This window comes from Caenorhabditis remanei, chromosome IV (assembly GCF_010183535.1).
Source record: "Caenorhabditis remanei strain PX506 chromosome IV, whole genome shotgun sequence".
NCBI classification, from domain to species: Eukaryota; Metazoa; Nematoda; class Chromadorea; order Rhabditida; family Rhabditidae; genus Caenorhabditis; species Caenorhabditis remanei.
Window position 1 is genome coordinate 19,507,449 of NC_071331.1, and position 22,188 is coordinate 19,529,636.

Genomic DNA, 22,188 nt, shown 5'->3' on the forward strand with positions numbered 1-22,188 from the left:
AAAATCAAAATGTTTCTATTGACGGAAGAATCGGTCATCGACCGGAAAGATGAGTGACGTCAAAAGGTGATTGAGAACGTATTAGAACACAAAAAATAGTGAATGAAATCATTCTTGAGAATGCGAAAATTTAGAAGCAAAAAAAAGTAAAAATAAGGGATTTTGAACGAAAAAAACCAAAAAAAAATGGTTTTTCGGCGGAGTCGGCTGAAATTCCCCTGCAAAAATGACTGTAAATCAACTTTTTAGCCTCGAAACAGAAGAATCGCTGACTTTTTTGCATAATTTAAACGCGAATTCGGTTTTTACATAAAAAATTTTAAAACACGAAGAAAATATATTTTCAGGAGTTTTCTTTGTCAAATATGTTTTCTCGTCGCTTTTTGAAACTAAAAAATGGAAAATTCGACGATTTTTAGCATAAATCGACTATTGAAATACGATTTTCTCCTCAAAAGTTTATAAAAATCGACTGTTACCTGATTTTTTTCCGAATTTTCTACGCTTTCCCCGAACTTGTGCTTCAAAAATTTGCGAAAATCGGTAAACTCAATTGTTTTTCGGAAGTTTTTACATGTAAAGTGCCGAAAAAATAGTTTTCAGTGAAAAAATATAGAACCTACCGAGTTTTGGCTCAAACCGGCGACGGATTTTAAGTTTTTGTGGGAAAATTGACAAAATCAATCCAAAAGGTACTTTACTTTCGAAGCGTTACATTCTTCCCGATTTTAGCTACAAAATTCGGTTATCTACTTGATTTTCTTAAAAAATCTGGACGAAAACCAAATGAAGTACTCATTTATCTTTTTTCAGCGCTAGCTTTCTTATTTTCCACTCATAATTTGTTTTTCAACAAAAACTGTGCTTTTCGGAAGATTTTATATCTGAAAAACCTAATTCCAATATAAAAATTGAGATTTTTTTGCATTTATCCCTCGGAGAATCGACTTCACCGGCCCGGTCGGTCCGATCGGACATGGTCTCAGTACAAAAATTGAAATTTTTTGGGAAAAAGTCGAATTCTCGACTATGTTTTTAAATATCGATAAAAACTCGAGCGTACATAGAATTTTTGAAAGAAAAAACATTCGATGGGAAATTCCGGGCTCTCAAAAGGCCCAGCCGACCCGGATTCAAAAAGTGTGCACAATTTTTCTTAAGTTTTTTCGAAATTTTTGAAATTTTCATGAAATTAGCCAAAATTTTCTCATACGCTTCAGTTTTTATCGATATACAAACATAGTCGAAAATTCGACTTTTGAAAAAAAAAATCAAATTTCTGTAGGAGATATTGCAAGTCTGGATTTTCTAGGCTTTTCCTGAATACCGATTAGATACTGTAGTTTTTAATTTTTGACTAACAGGCTTCTCATATATACCCATCATATTCTCTGCACATTCTGTCCACCTAATTTCCTGCTGAACCTAGATTATCGGTACAAAGTCGGCTTTCAAATCACAAATTCTCTGATCCGGATATCAACGGAAATTAGATTTTCATAAAGATGATGAAACTCGAGTTTTCGCGTTCTTTTGTCTCCTCGAAGAACCAATTCTTCCATTTATTCTCACACCCGTCCATCAGCGAAATGAGATGGATTTATGGCTCACTATATAGATTTGAGCTCCGTGAGCATCTCAACTGGCATAAAAAATGGGTTTTATGTCGTCTGGCTCATTGAGCACTGACATAGATTAATGGCTGCTCATCGGAAAACGTTCGAATCTTTGTTTTGTTGCTCCAAGAATAAAAGATTATTTGTAGGGCCAGTTTCTCGTTTTTTCATGGTGAAATTTCGTAATTTTGAACCTAATTTTCAGACAATTACTCATTTCTTGTTTTTCCAGAGTTTATGTCCGAATCATTCTGTGCCCCAAGCATAGTTTCTTATCATTTCTCTCGTCAAAACTATGTCATGAGTCACTAACTTTATTGCTTCTCAATGAAGAGAGAAGTTTATATAAAGTTACGGGCGGTGCACTTATGAAATACTTTTTATCAGTTAGTAGGTGTCTTTCAGTGCGAAAGTTAGAGTTTTTCACTGTTTTTTGGCAAAACGGTGCATTTTTAACTGTAGTTTCCAATAGATTCCACAGATTTTCATCAATTAGCACTCCACCTCTCTTGCAATTGCGCCCCATCGCAAACGAGAGAGCATCGGCGAGAGACGCAGAGTTGTTTCTCGAACCGACACTAATTTTCATAGTTTTTAACCTACTTTCGCATTTTTTCATAACAATTAAAAAATATTTTTTGAAAAAATGCGAGAATATGTAAAAACTGTGAAACTTGGTATTGGCGCGAGAAAAAAACTCTGCGTCTCTCGCCGATACTCTCTCGTTTGCGGTGGGGCGCAGTTGTAAGAGGGGTGGACTGCTAATAGATTCGTCAGTTTTCATGTATTCTCTGAGTTTTAGGTGAGATTTTGATATATTTAATATTCTTGTTTTTTTGTATTATTTCGAAAAAAATGAACCATCATAGTTCCACATTCGCATCTATTCAAAATGCCCCCCTACAACATAATATAGTTAGTATGCTCTCATGAGTGCAACACAATCAAACCACGTGGGAAGTGATAGATAGTAGAATGTTCTGAGTCTCTTCTCAATCTAGTTTCGCCCGTGTTTGCTCAATGGGTGGTGTGATGCCGAACGGTCATATGTACTTGTAAAAGTGAAAGGGGAAAGTTGAATTTTCGGGGTAGAAATTTCAGTGACTATCTCCAAAAATCTACCTCTTTACGGTCTGGCGCGCCTGTGACGCGTTTTTAGAGCTACATTGACTGTCTGGCGCGCCTTTGACGCTATTATGACCGAAAATTCTTTTTTGACGATTTGTAGACCATCTGGCGCGTCCTTGGCGCGTTTTCTACCTTTTGACGGTCTGGCGCGCCCTTGAAGATTTTTCGATTTTCAAAAATCTAGCTGAAATTCCAAATCTGAAACTGAAACTTAAGCTATTAGACCGTGTTGGCTAGGAACTTCCATCATTGACCTCTCCGAAATTTATTGCATTTTTAATTACCCTGTTAATTACCTAACCCCATTCAAATTATAATTCATCCCCCTCCCTTCCTCTGTACTATTCAGGGGGCGGAGCTTCTTTCTGCGTCTCTCCCTCCCTCTCTCTCTCTCTAGTCTCATTTCCAAAGAGCACCTTCTCTCTCTCCGTCGTCTCTCTCGGCTAGAAAGTGTCTCTTTTTATACAAACCTCTCTCTCTGTCTCATTCTTCCCATTCTATACAGTGTACTGTGTATGTAGTGGAAATCGAACTTTCTCTCCCTTTTCATCTCCGATTTTGCTCTTTTCTTCTCATTTATTGATAATATAGGAGCGTGTTTCAGCTTGGTGTAGGAGAAGAAGAAGAAGTTGAAAAGATGAAGTTGTGGCGGGTAAGTTGAAAAAATTGAAGTTTTGGGCGTATTTTCCCACAAAAAAGACACAATTTCCGTGTCTTGAGCCCCAAGACTTGAGAGCACAAACCATGTTGCTATGGTCCCCCCGAAAAAGAAGACAAAATGTGCACTTTGTGCATCTCTTGAAGAGCTTCTCCTCTCGTCTTTTCGGAAATATATAATTTATATAGATACGTTCATTTATGTGAAGAGACGTTGTGTAGGGTTTCGTGATTTTTGAAAGTTTGAAGATTGAGGGATTGGGATTAAAAGTGCATTTGGATAGAATTGTTGAGTGGAAACTTTAAAATTCTTTAAAGTCTGAAAATTCAGAATTTTTCAGCTCAAAAAAATTCTAGATCTAAATTAGAAAATTCTAACGAAACTCTTCAATCATGTGTGTTCTTAGCCTAGCTGAAACTGGAATTCTTTTTCATGAAATCTAAATTTCAACTGGAATAGCTGATTTCTTGTAGGATTTTCCGGTGAAAAATCTTTTTTTGGCTCAAAATCCGCAAAATTTGCCTAAAAATTACAGTTTCCATCAAATTTTCCCCTGAGAAGTATGGAAATGTAAATTTCAGCTTTTTTCATCTCAAAACCGCTGAAAAGTAGCGATTTTCCGTTAAATTCAAGACTAAGTCAGTTTTGAAACTGTAAAATTTACCGATCGCACTTGAAATCAGATTAAAATTAGCGAAAATACTTTTTCTATCAAAAACCGCCAAAAATACTTAAAATTTGCGACGAAGTTGTCCAATTTTCCACGAAATAAGAAATGTGCAGACTTGTCACGGGCCGGGCCGGGCCGAAATCAGGAAAAATTTTGGCCCGGCCCGGCCCGCCGGGCCAAACTCAGGAAAAATCTCGGCCCGGCTCTTTTGAAACATTTTGAGTTTTTGATTTTTTTTTGGAAATTTTAGGAAAAATGTGAATATGTATGATAATTTAAGCATTTTTACTCTATTTTTCCAAAAAATTTCAAATAAAATTTGGTAAAAACGGGTTCCCATTTTTTGAAATCAAGAAAAATTTCGGCCCGGCCGGGCCGATTTTTGACAAGTCTGGAAATGTGAAGCGGTCAAAATGTGAGAGATCAGCTGAAATCTCTAAAAATTTATATTAAAATTTAAAACAATGTATTTTAGCTCAAAATTGAATACTTATAAGTTTTTCAATCGAAAAAATGCAAAAATCTCAACGAAAAATTCTGAAATTCAACAATCTCTCTCTATTCCAGATGTCATACTTCTGGCACGAGCCATACTGGTTGCCTCGTAACGTCACTTGGCCAGAGATTCCATCGAAATTCGCCGATCTTCTCGTCCCCATTTATCTGGCAATTCCATTGGTTATTATCAGGTAAAAACTTGAAATTTTTCAGAAGACACTGAAAAATTTGGGATTTTTCCATACTTGTCAAGGCCCGGCTTCTGAAAATGAACCAATTTTTTCAGATTTTTTCAATTTATTTTATAGAATTTCTTCTAATTCTGAATGATAGTCGAAATTTCAAATTTGACTTTTTCGCAAAAAAAATGCGAGAAAATTCGAATTTTGGCGCCAAGTACCCGGGCCTTGACAAGTGTGGATTTTTCTGACATTTTGTCTCAAAAAAGGCCGAATTTACTCATTTGGTAATAGTATGATTTGTGCCCTTTCTCTCTCTCTGTTCTCTCTCATTTTCCGTTTCATGTGTGCATTGAGTCTCGAAAAGAGAGTCAAAACCGGGTGGAACGGAAAAAGGAAAAGAAGAAGAACAGACTCAAAAGTGTACACTTTTGTTTGTTTTATATTCTGCAGGAACGCAAGAAAGGAAAATGAGCATTTTTATGCGGAAAATGACGAAAAGAAACGAGAAAAATGGGAAATTTGAGGTACAATACCTCTAAATTCAGAGATATTAGCTTGCAATTGCGCTCCACCAAAATCCTCTTGAAAAATGTCTGTTTTTCTCTGAGTCTCAATTTCACACACAATTTTCTTTGGTTTCGGTAGAGCGCCGTTGTAAACAGCGAGCCGTGCTTATACCTAAATTTAGAGATAAAACAGACTAACCGTCGTCCAAGTTTTTCAGAATAATCTGGGAATCGACAGTCGGTGTGACGTATCTCTATTTCCGAACGAATGCATACGCCTCACGAAAGAATATCACTCTTCTCGGATGTGTAAGTTTTCAGAACAATTTCATGTCTTAAAAAACTGAATTTCAAAAGAAAAATCGTGTTTTTTGACTGAAAATTCGCTTGGAAGTTGTAGTTTTTATAGCTGAAATGTTGGAATACATCAAAAGTTGAATAAGTCCTAGTTTGAAATTATGAAAACTTGAAAATGTCACAAAAAACTGTTTTTTTTCCGTTTGAAAAATCATTTCGTATGAAAATTATATAGAAATTATCATTTTTATTCAAAAATTTCAGATTTCAAGATTTTTTCACTAAAATTTCATCGACAACAGCCGAATTTGGCTAAACTCGCTATAAAATGTTTTTTAGTCAAGAAAAAAACAATTTTCGCTGTTCTAAATGTGAAATTCAGTTAATTTTTGATTTTAAAACATATTTTTGTCGAATTAGATGCGTTTTGCTTGACAAAAAAGACAAATTTCGAGTATTTTCAGCTCCATGAGTTCAAAATTATCTATTTTCGAACTTTTCTGCACAGAAAAACGATTTTTTCGCTGTTTCTGTATAAAAACTGTGAAATTACTTTATTTTTCACATTTTCAACACAAGTTTTTCTTCATTTGTCTCATATTTCCGGGTTTCGGGCAAGAAACAGCGATTTCTTTCAATTTTCACCATTCAATTTCCAGATGTGGGAACACTTGACCGGAGGATTCGCAAGTCTCTCTCGTGCGAAGAAGATTCTCGAATGTTTCTGGAGATTCAGTTATTATACATTCGCATTTCTCTACGGATTGTATGTAATGATTGATGCTTCATGGTTGTATGATGTCAAACAGTGTTGGATAGGTTATCCTTTCCATCCCGTGCCGGATACAATTTGGTGAGCGGTTTTTATAAGGAAAAATGGGGGTTTTAGGTGGAAAAATGATGAAAACCAGTCGGAATATCTTGTCAATGATACAGACCATCGTAAATCGATAACGCGTTGTAAAATGACACTAAAGCGCCGTAAATCAACACACAGTAACCTCCGTAAATCGATGTAAATATTCGCTGAAGCAAAATAGAAGGAACACTGGGCGTAAATCTACTTTAGAGTCACGTAAATTTCCCCTGAAACTTCGTTAATCGCTATATGAAAGGCCGTAAATCGACACGGAGGCGCGTAAATCGACATAAAAATTCAATTTTTTTTGTTAATTCTCTTTTTACTAGTTTTCCTCTCAAATTCTCAGACATTCCCGATTTTCAGCTCATTTTCATCAATTTCTCCTTCTTAGTCACCCTTAATTACGTATAATGTTCAAAAATGATCACTCTTATCACTATTTCTTATCACTGATTATTCTGTTTGCCACGTCACCGCATAATTGTGATATCAGAGAGAGAGAGAGAGAGAGAGAGAGAGAAGAGAGAATTAGAGAGTGAGCACACTATTAGAGAGAAGAGAGAATTAGAGAGTCTTATCAGTTGATTTGAATCAATCGAAAGAGAAATGTGTCAAGTTTTGAATATTTGGACTCAGACTCTCAGGAACAAAAGAGCCCCGAAATGTACACAGAATGGAGGGGAAAATTGGCACAAATCACGGAGAAGAGACACGGTTTTTAATAGAAAAACTAAGAGAGTTTGGCTCCGGGAAAATGAGTAAAAGTTACTAAGGATTTGATGGAAATCATTAAATCGAAACTAAAAACCAGGTATGTGCCCGGGTGGCGTTGAGCGCCTCGCATTTTCAGCCGAAATTTGAAAATGCGACGAGAAAGAGTGTGCGAAATGGAGAGACGCAGACACACTCTCTCGATTTTACACACTCTCTCTCGTGGCATTTTCGCCCACTTTGAAATCTATCAGCGCCCAAAGCGCCTCCATGGGCACATCCCTGCTAAAAACAATAAAAATTCCTGCATTTTCAATATGTTGGTGTTGAGAGTGGGAAAATTAAGGGAAATCAGAACTCGCTGGAACTGTAAGTTTGGCTGAAAAATTTAGATTTTTCGGTTATTTTAATGCGGTAAAACCATAACACAACAGCATGCCGGTCAATAAGAGATCTCAGAATGGTTAAAATACAAGATTCAAATATTCAGAAGGCCAAGAGTAATCAACAAAAATTTGAGTTTTCGATGGAGAAAATCCATTTTTCTAATCAAAAATATGGCGTTTTTCCCAATGTTCAATAATTTTCAGACAATTGTGAGCAAAAACTTGCGATTTCCAACAAATAAGGATTTTGACTAATTTTGATAAAGATTTTCAGCAATTTTGTGAAAAAATTGTGCAACTTTTTTGACTCCGAGCCGATATTTAGCAAGTCTGATAAAAATGAAAGATGGCGCCGTTTTATTAGAGTAAACTAAGGTTACTGTTTCAAAAACATTTTGAAATGACCAAAATCTGGAATTCATCATTAAACAATGGAATTAAACAACAAAAATTTTTTATTCTAAAATACTCAAATTGACTCAAAAATATCCGCTATTATTCATTTTCTCTCTTTTTTCAGGTGGTATTACATGATCGAAACTGGATTCTACTACTCCCTTCTCATCGCTTCTTCATTCGATGTCCGTCGTTCAGATTTCTGGCAATTAATGGTTCATCATGTTATAACAATCTTCCTTCTCTCTTCCAGTTGGACTATAAACTTTGTTAGGTAATTGGGAAAAAATAGCTGAAAATATAATCAAACAATTAAATGTCTCCAGAGTGGGAACCCTGATTCTCCTATCTCACGATATCTCGGACGTCTTCTTGGAGGGTGGAAAACTGGTTCGATACGATGCTCACAACAAGAATATGACCAATTTCATGTTCGTTCTCTTCTTCACTTCGTGGGTTCTCACTCGTTTGATCTACTATCCATTCATTGTGATTCGATCGGCTGTCACTGAAGCAGCCGCATTGATTCAACCCGATTATGTCATTTGGGATCTCGGATTGGTGAGTTTTTCAAGGACTTTTTTTGGTTGATAATTTGGAAAAATGGTGTCAAAATTTATAGTTTTAGCGCTGAAACGTGATAGAGATATTAACACAGTTCTTACAACCGCGCTCTACCGAAACTGAAGAAAATTGTGTGCGAAATTGAGAGACTCGGAGAAAAAAAAACACATTTTTCAAGGGAATTTCGGTAGAGCGACCCAAACTAGAGCGACTCAAACTGGTAAAAAATAGTGTTTTGATAGTCTAGTAAGAGTCCTCTATTGATTCCATCAAAAAATATTTGAAAAAATTGAAAAAAAAAATTTTCAAAATTTTCAAAAAATGAAGAAAATTTTTTTGCTTAAAAAATGTGTATCTTGGTATAAATTGATAGTGGGTCTTCAGAAGTCAATGAAAACACCAATTTTGACCAGTTTGAGCCATTCAAAGCCATTTCCGGAGCCTTTTAATTTTTCTCATTATCGACGATTATCGACGATTAATCGTCGATAATCGCCGGTCGCCGCGACGATCGACGATTATCGATAATCGTCGACCGACTATCGATAATCGCCGGTCGATAAATTATCGATAATCATGAGTGATCATAATCGTCGATAGTCATCGATAATTTTGAGATGATAATCATGACTTTTTGTTTATCGTCGAGTCGCGATTCATTTTCTGGTCATCGACTCGACCGCCTATCGACTGTGATCCATCAATTTTCGATTAAAAAATCATCGAAAATTTGGTCGACACGTTACTCTACCGAAAACTATATTTTTCAAAAAATTTCCAAAAATTCAAAACATGTTTCACAACGGCCCGGTCCGTGACAAGTCAGTTTTTTTCGGCCTAGACACCGTGAAATAGGATTTTACAACCTAAAACCCGTTGTAAGCAATTTTTCCGACCTAAACTTCTCAAAAAAGTTTCAATCTAAACAAGTCTGCAATTCGAGACAAAAAACACGTATGGCTTTAAAACGGAGTTTCCACTGTTTCTACTCAAATTTCTGAAGTTTTCAGTTGTTTTGCTCTCAAATCATTAAATTTGAGGTTTTCCAGAGTAATTTCAAACAGTTTCAACTGAGAATACATACATTTTCATTAAAAATTGAAATTTTAATCAGAATAACTCTAAATTTTTATATTTCATTCTATTAGCTGGACACAATTCTAACAACTGCGCGCCACCGAAATACCGTTGAAAAATGTCTCTTTTTCTCTGAGTCTCTCAATTTCACACACAATTTTCTTTGGTTTCGGTAGAGCGCGGTTGTAAGAATCGTGCTTATAAACTTATAAATATTCTTGAAAATCGTGTTAGAAACTTTATTTTCTGCTAATTTTTATACTGTTTCACTTGAAAATTTCATTCGATGAAAAAATCTGGGAAAACTGTTTTTTTCTATCCATTCATTCTGAAACAGTGATTTTCATGGAAAACCCAAAAGAATTTACAGCCTCTCTCCATAAATTCCTCATTTCCAGAGCCCTCCATACGCTCCTCGTCTCATCGTGTTCGCCCTCATCGCCCTCTTCTTCCTTCACATTTTCTGGACATTCATCATTCTTCGTATCGCCTACCGTACCACTACTGGAGGACAAGCGAAGGACGTCAGATCGGATTCAGATTCAGATTACGATGAAGAGGAAATGGCGAGAAGAGAGAAGAGAAGACTTCTTAAGAAGAAGAAGAAGAATAAGGTGTCTCCAAGTACCGACGACGACGATGAAGAGGAGGAAGAAGCGAAGAATGACGGGAAGGCACGTCATCGTAGAGCTCCTCGCAGGGAATGATTCATTTCAATTGATTGATTTCTACTAGATTCTTTTTCTTCCCACTCTTTTCGCTCTACCACCTGCTCTCTCCCCAATGAATCCATCACCCATCTAATTGAAAAACGGTTCTGTATCACGATGAACATGTCCTCCTTTTGCTATCCGATAGCCTCCCCATCATTTTCTTTATAACATTTCCCATTTGGTGATCTCTTTTTTTTCTCTTTTTAGAATGATATTTATTGACTGTTTTTCTGTTTCTTTGTTTTTTAATCCTAATAAACTACCAGAGACCCATAAATATGGCCCAATTATTAGTAATTTTTAAGTGAAACAGTTACTTTTTCAACAAAATTTGTTTTTTTGGAAAAGTACTGTTTCAGTGAAACATTAATAGTTTTCAAATTTGAAGTAAAATTAGTTCTTCACTTACTGTCTCGAAGAATCATTATGAACAGTTTCAGTTTCTCTATAGTATTCCTAGTTGTACAAATTTTGTTTTTAGAAAAATGAGTTTTTCTGAAATTTTCCATCTGAAACTTAAAAATTTCTAGATCTCATTGTGATATTCAGATTTATTTTGTTCTCAGCTTTCAGAAAAGTACCCACAAGCCCCGAATCTGACGACTTTGGGTCCCACCACGAAAACTACAGTAACCCCATTAATCCCGTCGAGACCCAAATTTCTCAGAAAATACGCTTGTGGGTACTTTTCTGAAAGCTGAGAATAAGCTGAATCTGAAAATCGTTGGTTTGAAAATTTTAGAATAGATCTGGACGAGTTACGATAGTTTTACACATTTTAAAGGTTTTTGGTACCGACACAGCAAATTACTATTCTGAAATTCCTTTAAAATTTCGACAGGATTTTGAAACAGTGAAAATGTTTTTTTCCAAGTTGGTTCACACGAATTCTAGCCAGGGATTACAGTTATTCCTTCAGATTCATGTTTTGTTTTTTGTGAAACAGTGAAAAATTAAAAAATTGTGTTTAATTTTACTGTTTCAAGGAAATTTAATAGAAAACTAACATCAGTTCTTTCCTAGTCTTATGTTCCTGTCTAGTATGTTTCTATTCATTTTTATAGATTGAACACCTTGAATAAATATTTCAAACGTGTCAGAAACCAGCTTGGTTTCCTAAATGGTTTTTAAATGTGAAACCATTGTTTTTGACACCTTTTTCGTTGTTATTTTGATCAATGCTGGCATTGAACACTGAGTATCAGGAATCCTGATTCAGAATAGTTTCTGTTTCATGAAAAATGCTTAATTCAAAATCTCATATGATGTCAGTGTGCCGGAAAATTTTTCAATACTGCTATTGAAAGGCGCTGCTTCTGATTAGAACTTCACCCGAACAGAACTGATACACATCAGAACCGAAAATGATTTGAGAAGAGCTAGATTTCTGATTTCGCACCACTTTTGGTGTTGTTCTACCAATGTTTGTCGTTTTCCATCGAATTTATCGAAAGAAAACAATAAATATGAATGAAAATATGTTTATAACATCAATAAGACCGAAGTCGAATTTCTAGGCCATCGAGCTAAATTTCTCGGCCATTTCACTAACCAAACTTAATGCCACTCGCTCCCCGCGAGTCCTGGACGGAATTAAAGCATTCTTGAAGTATGAAAATTAAAAAAATACTTTTCAATATGAAAACAGAAGAAACTACCTTAATACACCTTCAAACATCTAGAACTTTTGGTTGGTGAATCTTTGAAACAGTAACTTTTTTTCAAATGAAAGTTCAAATTTAGTATTTTTTCTGTTTCATGAAAAATACTTTATTGTGGACCTCATATAAAGTCAGTACTTCGATTGCCAAATACATCTTATAAAATCTCTGTTTCAAGAAACATATACATTTTTGCACAATCTAAACACATATTCTCGCTACTTTGTGAATTCCGTAAATACTGTATTATAATTGTCAAGGCCCGGGCAAATTGGCGCGAAAGTCAAATTTTTAAAAAAAATTTGCAAAAAAGTCAAATTTTTGACTATCATTCAGAATTAGAAGAAATTCTGAAATATAGTCCAAAATGGTAACATTTTCGATGAAAAATTGAAAAAATTTCGACAAAAAAATTGGAAAAAAAGATTATTTTTTGAAAGACCGGGCCTTGCCGGGCGTTGACAACTATGTGAAAAATACTATTTTCTGTTATTTGCCTTGTATTTATTAGCACGGCACGCTTCCTACAACCGCGCTCTACCGAAACCGAAGAAAATTGTGTGCTAAATTGAGAGATTCGGAGAAAAAGAGACATTTTTCAATGGAATTTCGGTGGAGCGCACTTGTAAAAACTTTATCGAGCTAATAATATGATTGAATCCTAATCAATGAAAATACTAAAAAAATTTTGAAGCAGAAAAAAAATGTTACTGTTACAGAATCTTCTCAAAGGTAAACATTTAAAACCGGTAGCTATTGCTTCAAATACTTGTTCCACACTTCAAATTTTAAAAAATTCTGAAAGAAATAAATATTTTTCTAAAATATGTTTCTATCTAACAATAGTCATATTCATAGGGAATTTAAAAAATGTAGTCAGGTCGAAAGGTGCTAAAAAACTGAAATACAAGATTGAGATTAAGAAAAATTTTAGAACTTTTTTAAATCTAATTTAGTATTTGTCAACTTGAAGTTTAGAACAGTATTTTGGAAACAATATTTACCGTTTTCAATTATTTTCTATCTGAGTTCGTTTCACTGTTCAATTAGTTTCGCGGAACTAGTAACCAAAAATATTAGAATGTAACCATACTTGTCATTTGACGGGCCGGCCAGGCAGGCCGGGCCGAGGAAAAATTTAGCCGGCCCGGCTGGAAAATTTAAAAAAAAATTTTGCACCCCAAAAATAATTTTCAAGGGCTTTTTTTCACTAAATTCACTGTAGAACTAATAAAAATCATCAATTCAGTCGAATTTTTGCAGAAAATGCCCCAAAAACAACTTTTTGAAAAGTTACTGCTGAAAATAATATGTTTTTTGAAAAAAAAGTCGCTTCACCCCTGAAAATTTGGAAATCGGCCCGGCCCGGCCCGGCCAGTGACAAGTATGAATAAACTGAGTTATTCTAATTATTCAAAGCACCTTTTTTTGAAAAATGGTAACTTTTAAAAACACCAAGGAGAAATATTCATAAAATCACCCCAAAAAATTTATCAGTGAGCCCTCACAGGGTCTAGGGTTGAGTAGTGAAATCGTTTGCGCTCCAGTAGACATTGGCGGCAAATTCAAATTTTAATTTTTGCAATTCGCTGTTTCACTGTGGCATTTTGATACGCAGCTTAATCGACCAGTTTTGAGCCGATTTATGCCAGTTTTCCCGCATTTTTGGCCAGTTTTTCGACCGTCGCGCGTCTTTTCGAGATCAATTCTATTGAAAAAATAGATAAAATTTTTAAATATAAAATTTATTTTGAATTTCGCGCTAAAATTTCAGCTGATTTCAGCGGAGCGCGTTTATTTTCACTACTCATCCTGAGACCCTGTGAGCCCTCTCAATTGTTTTTGTTGGTAGTTCAAAAACACTGTTTCAAAAATAGTGCATAAAATTGACAACCGTATTTTTAACATTCACTGAAGCTTTTCAATATTCATACCAAAACTATATTCTTTATCAGGTCTTATAGTTAGTTCTAATTGCACTATTATGTCTGGCAGAGTTTACATGAATAAAAAATATTAAACAGTAAAAACTTGCAAAAACCAGACTTGTCACGGGCCGGGCCGGGCCGAGATCAGGAAAAATCTCGGCCCGGCCCGTCCCGGTCAAGAAAAATCTCGGCCCGGCCCGGCCCGCTCGGCTCGTTTTGAAACATTTTGAGTTTTTGAATTTTTTTTGGAATTTTTTGAAATTTTCTGAAAAATGTGAATATGTATGATAATTTAAGCATTTTTACTCTATTTTTTCTAAAAATTTCAAATAAAATTTGGTAAAAACGGGTTCCATTTTTGAATCCGGGCAGACCGGGCCAAGAGAAATTTCGGCCCGGCCCGGCCCGACGGGGCCGAAATCAGGAAAAATCTCGGCCCGCCCCGGGCCGGCCCGATTTTTGACAAGTCTGGCAAAAACTGTCTAGCAGTAGTTGTAGATTCTCGGAGCGGGTACCTGAAAATAATAAGTTTTTTTTTAAGTATTACTGTTTCAGAGAAACAAGACAAAAATAAGAAAACATTGAAGAGGCGATACGCAGAATGCACTCAAGTGGTGTAGATTTACGGAGGTTTGGGGTGATTTACGAGACCCAAAAATCTCTCAAAAAGTCACAGTGACCTTATTCTTCTCCTTGTGAACTTTCATATTTTTGAAAAATCCGAAAACTTTATAACCTTTTCCTCAAAAAAAGTTCATGTGACCAGTAGTCCGAATGCAAAGAAAAAAACGAAACTTTGCATAATTTAATTTCTTTCTGCAAATCTTGTGTCTCTTACTACAATTTCCTTTTTCCCTTGGAATTCAACTGGACGGATGTACATTTCAATCAAATTTAGTTCGTTTCTTTATTTCCCGTCTCCTTGTTTTTTCTATGTTTTCCATTCGTTTATGACGTCACAGAAGGGGATTCTGGAGATGAGGGAAATGGAGCAAAACAGGTATAAGAAGTGGTTGGAAATGGGAAGAATAACAAGAGATTTAATGGAGTTGATAGGAGATGAATTAAAAAAAACAAATTTGAAGCAGTAGAATTATTTTACTGTTTTACTGAAATTTTATAGCAGTGCATGAATTGCATACTTCGATTATGTTGCTAGCTCATTCTGACTGAAATTAGAGTTCATGGAATTTTAGTTTCAATAGAAAAGTTGAATTTTTTTTAAGAAGAAATACCCAAACTTCGAATAAAACTGTCTCAAACTTTTAGAATTTATCAAAACAGTTTTTTTTCTGTTTCAAATGTTTGTTTTTTTTCATCGTTGTTACAGTCCATTCAGTAAATTCGATATTCGATTATCTTAAAACTGGAGATAAATTATATTTAAAACGCGACTGTGAACAAGATTTTAAAACAATGGAACAGTAATTATTTTTGAAAACAATATATTTTTTACTGTTTCAATTTTTTTCTCAATTGACAATGACTCTCCATATCACTGATGCTCTTTGGTTGTTATACTCGGAAAATATACTAAACAAGTTCACTACAGTATCATTCGCACAAATTTAATTAAGAATAAGTTTTTATAAAAGTTAGTCGTTAAAAATGACAAGTATGATAACAAGCAATTTTTCAAATTGTATCAGTAAAATTTCATACCGTGATTGTTTAATATTTATACAAATTTTCAGAAAGTTAGAATATATTTCTGTTTCCGAAAGAATTGAAAACAAGTAATTCTATTAATTTTATCATTCAAGCTGGAAAACGTTTTTCTTAAGTCTGATAAAATATGATAATTTACATTTCAAACGATTTTTAACTCAAAATGTCCGATATACCGATGAGATATAGATCCTATTGTCAACAGCGAGCAAATGCCGATAAATCGAATTTTTTCTCGAATCAAAATAAATAAATTCAATTCAAATTCAACTACTCGCTACACTCGATAAACTAATGTTGAATCTTGAGAGCTAACAAGATTTTGGATCACTGAAACAGTAACTATGTTTTAAAAATTTACTGTTTTTTTCCTGTTTCAGATCTATCAGATATAGATTATGTATTTGAATGGAACTAATGCTATTATGAATTTTTTGTGTTTCGATTTCAATTAACTTGCTCTGTTTCAATGATTTTCCTCTGATGAACTCGAGAAATATTCTGGACAAGTTCGCTACAGTATCATTTTTAATCGATGTAATCAAAATTTCAGATGGCGACTGTTAAATATTCGCAATATTCAGAAAGCTAGAATTTATTACTGTTTCCAAAAAAATTAAACTGCGAGACACATTGAAAATAAACAGTATTATTATGGATATTATTGTTAGCATCTCATTTTTCAAACTGCAAAATGTTAAAAATCTCTGATAACATATAAAAGTTTACACTGTTTCAGAAAATTTTCAACTTTAAATGTCCGATATATCTGAGATATGGAGCCTATTGCCAAGAGCAAATACCAAGAAATCGAATTTAATTCTTGAAATCCCATTGCTGAACCAATATTGGATTTCGAGAGCGAACAGGATTTTGGAACACAGAAACAAAAAAAGAAAAACTTTTTCTAAAATTTACTGTTTTTTTCCCGTTTCATATGTATTTGAATAGAACTAATGGGATTTTTCGTTAGTGTCACAATATAAGTGAAGTTCACGGAGTCGGAAAAAAAGTCGCTACAGTGAACAAAACAATATATTTTCAGTTTAGAAGAGATTCAGTGAGATGTAATTTATAAATGAAATAAATGAATATGTCGAGGTCAACCGTTCTATGATAAGAATTTGTAGATCATACAACTATTTTTGTGAGAGTAAATGAAATAGAATGACCATAGATGACAGTGTGAAAACAATTTCAGAATTCATCGTGTAACAATTTTTTCTTATACAGAAACGTTAATTATTTTTTGAAAATAGTATATTTTTTCTGTTTCAATTATTGTCAATGTTTTGATAATGATGCAAGGTCAATGATCTTCACGTTTTCAAAATAATGGAAAATTCATTTTGAATTAAGGAAAAGTTATATAGTAATTGTCAAAAAGCGCACTAAAAATCAAATGTCACTGTTTCAAGTTAGGTAATTCTGTCATGAAGAACATTTCAACACACTGTGACGTAAACCCTAGTTTGTATTTCTAAACTTTGTAATTTGAAAGTGTTGTATAGGAACGCCTACGTGAAACCCTAGTCACGTGCCCCGGTTATTCTAAGTATTCATTTCCCTTAGAATTCAGTTCTTAATAAAGTAAAGAGTAAAGAACCACGGGTAATCGTCTCTCTCTCCGATAGCAAGTAGCTATACAATATTGGCGATCAGGATCAAGGGACCACCGAGGAAGGCTGGAATACTCCAAATCGGATTTGGTCGGTGCGCAGGGAGAGTGTTGGAGGCACATTTGGATACCCCGATGCAGTAGGACGAGATGTCGGCATCGTTGAGTTGTGAGAGAGCCGTCGAAGGGTTGGAGAGCATTGGGCTCGAGATCAGAGGATCCCCTTGAAGCCGATCGGAGATGCAGCAGAGTGAGGAAGAGTAGAAGATGTCGTGAGGAAGACATCGATGCTGTGGGATACACCATGGGGTGTGGATCGTGCTGGAAACCACCGTGGAGGTGTGTTGTTAGACGTGCTGAAGATCGTGTGTCGTCGATGGACCGTAGAAGGACAGCGGTCGGGACAGATGTCCAGGAGGGAAGAGAAGGAAAAGCTGTGGAGTCTGAGCAGCGGCTGTCGTGGAAGAATGACGATTCAGAAGACAGTAGACAAATGGACTTTCGTTGAAGAAAGGGAGGTGTTGTGGCGTGAACTAGCATGGCCTAGCCTAGTGATCGCCTAACCCTGAGGTCATACGTGGCAAGAAGATCTGCCCATATAAGCCGAGAGAACTAATAGTTTTCGGTTGTTCTTTATGTAAATAAATGGTTATTTATACTCCACTCTCCTGCCACCTAGCGATATAACATTCGTAAGCAAGTAAAGAGTAAAGAACCACGGGTAATCGTCTCTCTCTCCGATAGCAAGTAGCTATACAATATTGGCGATCAGGAATCAAAAGAACAAGACGCAGTGAGCAATATGGGAAAACCAAGTGGAGGTAAAGAAGTGAAAACAGAAGATGTGTTGGGAGGAATAATGCAGCAGTTGACGTTGTTGAATGAGAGATCAGAACAGTTAATGGAGGAGAATCGTGAGTTGAGAGCAGAGCAACGAGCCGTAGCAGGTAGATCGAGTGAGAAGAGTAATGCTCGCCTAATGGCCGAGTTATCGAAAAGAATTCCAAAATTCTCGTATTCCTTGTCGGAGCCAGACTCCTTCAAGAGGTGGATTGCGCGAAATGAGTTGATTTTTACGGAAGATGGAGCAGATTTGACGGAGAGAGAACGTACGAGATTGTTGATTGGATGTTTGGAGGAAGCAACATACCAGAGATATATAGATGCGCAAAGAGATGAGACGGATGTATTCGATATTGGATATGAGAACACTGTGAAAGCGTTGCACAAAGTTTTTGGAGGACATAGAAGTATGATGATAAGAAGACAGAAGTGCTTGGAGATAAGCCGTTCGAGTGGAATGTATGGAGACCCTTTGGAATATACTAATAGTGTTGGAGAGGCCGTTATGGAGGCGAAGTTATCGAGTATGACGAGTGATGATTGGTCGATTTTTCTGTTTCTTCGTGGATTAGACATGCCTGGTGATGCTAAAGCGAAGGTTTGGTTGATGCAGTTCGTGGAACAAAGTGAGAAAAATGGTCAGAAGTTGAAATTGGCAGATGTACATGATGAGTGGTGTCGCTATATGCAACTGAAAGTGCAAACTGAGGTAGTGTCAAGCACCACCGCGAACCCTCGCGAGGAAGTGAATGTTTGTGCCATCGAAAAGCGAGACGAGAGAAGAAGTGATCACAGGACGAGTAGTTATAGAGGTGGCTTCAGAGGAAGAAGAGAACATTTTGGAAATCGAGTCCTGACATGTTATGGATGCGGAGAACCTGGACACTTTGTATATGACTGTCCTAAGAGATCAAGTGAGCGGAATGATAATCGAAATGTGAATAAGAATGAGCCAGAGAGTAGGAAAGTGAACACGATTACGATTCAAACAATACAAGTTGATGGAGTGACTACGGAGGGTCAGACTCGCCCGAGAATGATGGTGAAGGTTGAAGATAAGATGTTGGAGTTCCATTTGGATACGGGAAGTCAGATTACGTTGATTAGTGAGAAGAGTTGGAAAGAGTTGGGAAGTCCATCGTTGAGCGAGGTTCCTTTTAAAGTGGCATGTGCTAATAGAACGGAGTTGGTTGTGAAAGGAAGAGTGAGTGTGAAGTTTGAGTTGAAAGGAGTTACATACAGTGACTATGTGTACGTGACAAATCGCGATATGAATTTGATTGGAATGAGTTGGTTGTGTAAGTCACCCGAAATAGAAGCAGTACTTAAGGACATGATAGCGAACAGTGCGATTGAGGAAGTTGAGGAGGGAGAGCAGACGTCGTGGACGAGTCAGTCGAGTCAAAGAGTTAATCAAGTAAGAGAGATGTCCGAGAGTGAGAAGAATTCGAAGATAGTCGAAAGAAAAGGATGTTTTCGTTGTGGTGGAAGACACGTTCCAGAAAGATGTTGGACTGAAAAGAAAGAATGTTACCAGTGCGGAAAGAGAGGACACATTGCAAAAAGATGTCAGTCGGAGAAGATGTTCTGGAATGGTGGGAATGAGAAAATGAGAGGACGACTGAACCATGAAGAGAAGGAGAAGTTCGGGAGAAGAGAAGCTAACGGAGAGAACTCTCATGGAGTGTGTCCACTAAAAGTTAATATTCCAGGCTCGGCCTGGAACAACAGATCAGCAGCAGGCAATCGAAGTTGGCGTGATACTGGATATGGAGTCGGGAGAATGAGACCACGCGGACCTTCGATGAGAAACAACTACTGGTTGCCGAGTCACGACAATGACGGATGGTTTTACATGTCGGGTCGGAAGCTTCGCTGGATATTGGAAGAAAAGTCGAACAGAGCGAACTTTTCATATTGTGGGGGAGGTGTTGTATAGGAACGCCTACGTGAAACCCTAGTCACGTGCCCCGGTTATTCTAAGTATTCATTTCCCTTAGAATTCAGTTCTTAATAAAGTAAAGAGTAAAGAACCACGGGTAATCGTCTCTCTCTCCGATAGCAAGTAGCTATACAATAGAAAGATCTGTTTCAAAAAAATTGAATTACAGAGAACATTCAAAAATACAATGACAGTATTATCTTTAATTTAAACCGATCTTTACTTATAATATTCAACAGATCCGTCTGCCCGTTTATTTGTCGCCGATCATACCTCCGTCCGTAGTGGACCGATTTTTATGAAGCTTGGATAGATATATTGGAAATTAGACTAAGATGATGTCCGAACTTTTCTTTTTTCAAAAATATCAAATTTAGCGTTTTCTGGAGATACAGTTTCTAAGAATTTGATTTTTTTAAGAGCGCAGAGTTGTGCATTATCTTATTCTGTTGTTTTTTAAACTGAAATACGCATTGTTAAGATCAAAACTTTGCTATTAAATTTTTCCGTTTCAAAATATTCGCTTAGTGAAATTATGAAAGTTGGAAGTAGTTCATTCATTATTCCACCTTCGTTATGAATTCCATTGAAAAAAAGTAGAAAATTTTCTCACTGTTTCAAAAATAATACTAATTGTGTGGAGTGTTAAGGAAGAACAATGCTGGGTCTTTCCCACTTTGCAACAATTTCCTAAAAATTATTTCTAGCCACTCAAACTGGTTATTTCTAAACAAGACTGATCAAAAATGTATGTTTCAACTATCCAATAAGAACTCGAAAAACCAATTATTATTATTATTAGCATGAACGAATAGAAATATTTCAAACAGCAAATAGCATCTGTTCTGTGAACAAATTTCATGTAAATTGTTTACAGAAACAGTAGGAAACTGTATTACTGTTTCAATAAACTTTTATAAAGCTAAAGATGTGGAATGAGAGTAATCGGAAAACTTTATTTCGAGAAATTTCTCTGCTTTTATTTGGAAAAAGTTACTACACTGGAAAATTCTAGAATCTTTTATTCAAAAATTTACGTTTCAACCAGAGTCAAAGAAAATATTTTTTGTTTCAAAAGCAAACTATTTTAAAATTGTAGTTTTTGGTATATTCGGGAGCCCAGAAAGTTTGAAGAAAAAATAACAGTAAAAAACAAACACTTTTCAAAAAAAAACCGAATTTTTAAAAACTTTCACTGAACTAGTAGAAAATTTTTACTGTTTCAAGAGTGACACAAATTGGGAGGGCCTCTGAGTAAAATGATAACCGTTCTGAATATGTAAATATCTGATAGTAAGCAATAAAAGTGTGAATTTGAAAAAAAAACGTTACTGTTTCAAGGAAATAATATCATAACAGTAGCAAATTTCGGTGATTTATTTTCTCCATGACGATAACGCATAAGCTTAAGAAAAATCACAATCTCCATACATGGGACATAAAAAAAGAGTTGCTGATCCACTCAGCAAAAGTTGAAGCTAATTTTAATAGGAGACAAGAACAAGAAGTCGTTGTCTCCATCTCATCCTGTTTTCTAGCATTTCTTCTTTTTTCTTTACGTGAATGTTTTCAGAATCACTTCTTATTCTCGTATTTCTATCTCTCTTCCCTTCTTATTTTTCTCAACGCAAATTGTCGTTTTTTTCATTTTTTTTCATTTGAAATCAAAATTCTAAAACAGAAATAGGAACCATTGCTCAGATTTCTCTGAAACAAAAAAATTTCGAAAAAAATTCTGGATAGCTTAATGACATAATACAGTGCGTAACACATGTATAAGGCCACCCATGAAATTGAGTTTATTGGCTCAGCGGAACATTTTTGGTTAAAACTAATAACGGATTCGGATTCCTCATCCAAAAATACCCTTAAGAAAATGTTTTTGTGACATGACCTCCAAAACTAGGATGGCGACGTTGCAAAATGTGAAAAATGCGCACTTTCAAGCGTAACATAAGTATAAGGCCACCCCCGGAGTTGAGCAAAAAGAGTCGAATAAAAGCAAAGTTGCACTCTAGAATTGCATTTTAGGATTGTACAAGTTACATTCAAGAAGAAAACATCAAAACCATATAGTCCTGGCACTACTGGTCTGCTGGGAACCTGGATTCAAGTCTCTCTCCATTTTTTCTCTTTCAGGCGCTAAATCTGGGCTCTAAAAGCGGCGTAAGTGGGTAAATTCTTTGAGAAACCATGTCTCCAAATGCTCATTCGTTGATTTCAAAAGTTTAGAAACATATCTTGTACGTTTCTGGGAAGAAATT

At 35.7% G+C, this 22,188-nt stretch overlaps 1 protein-coding gene across 1 annotated transcript; it reads left to right on the forward strand.

The window, feature by feature from the left end:
- Positions 1 to 4,639: 4,639 nt before the first annotated feature.
- On the forward strand, positions 4,640 to 10,258 carry GCK72_015265 (uncharacterized protein; the record flags this gene model as incomplete). Its single annotated transcript, XM_053730742.1, has 6 exons — positions 4,640 to 4,761; positions 5,477 to 5,567; positions 6,215 to 6,408; positions 8,035 to 8,184; positions 8,237 to 8,471; positions 9,950 to 10,258. 6 exons carry the CDS (start codon positions 4,640 to 4,642, stop codon positions 10,256 to 10,258), a joined length of 1,101 nt encoding a protein of 366 aa, XP_053585514.1.
- Between the last annotated feature and the right edge of the window lie 11,930 nt (positions 10,259 to 22,188).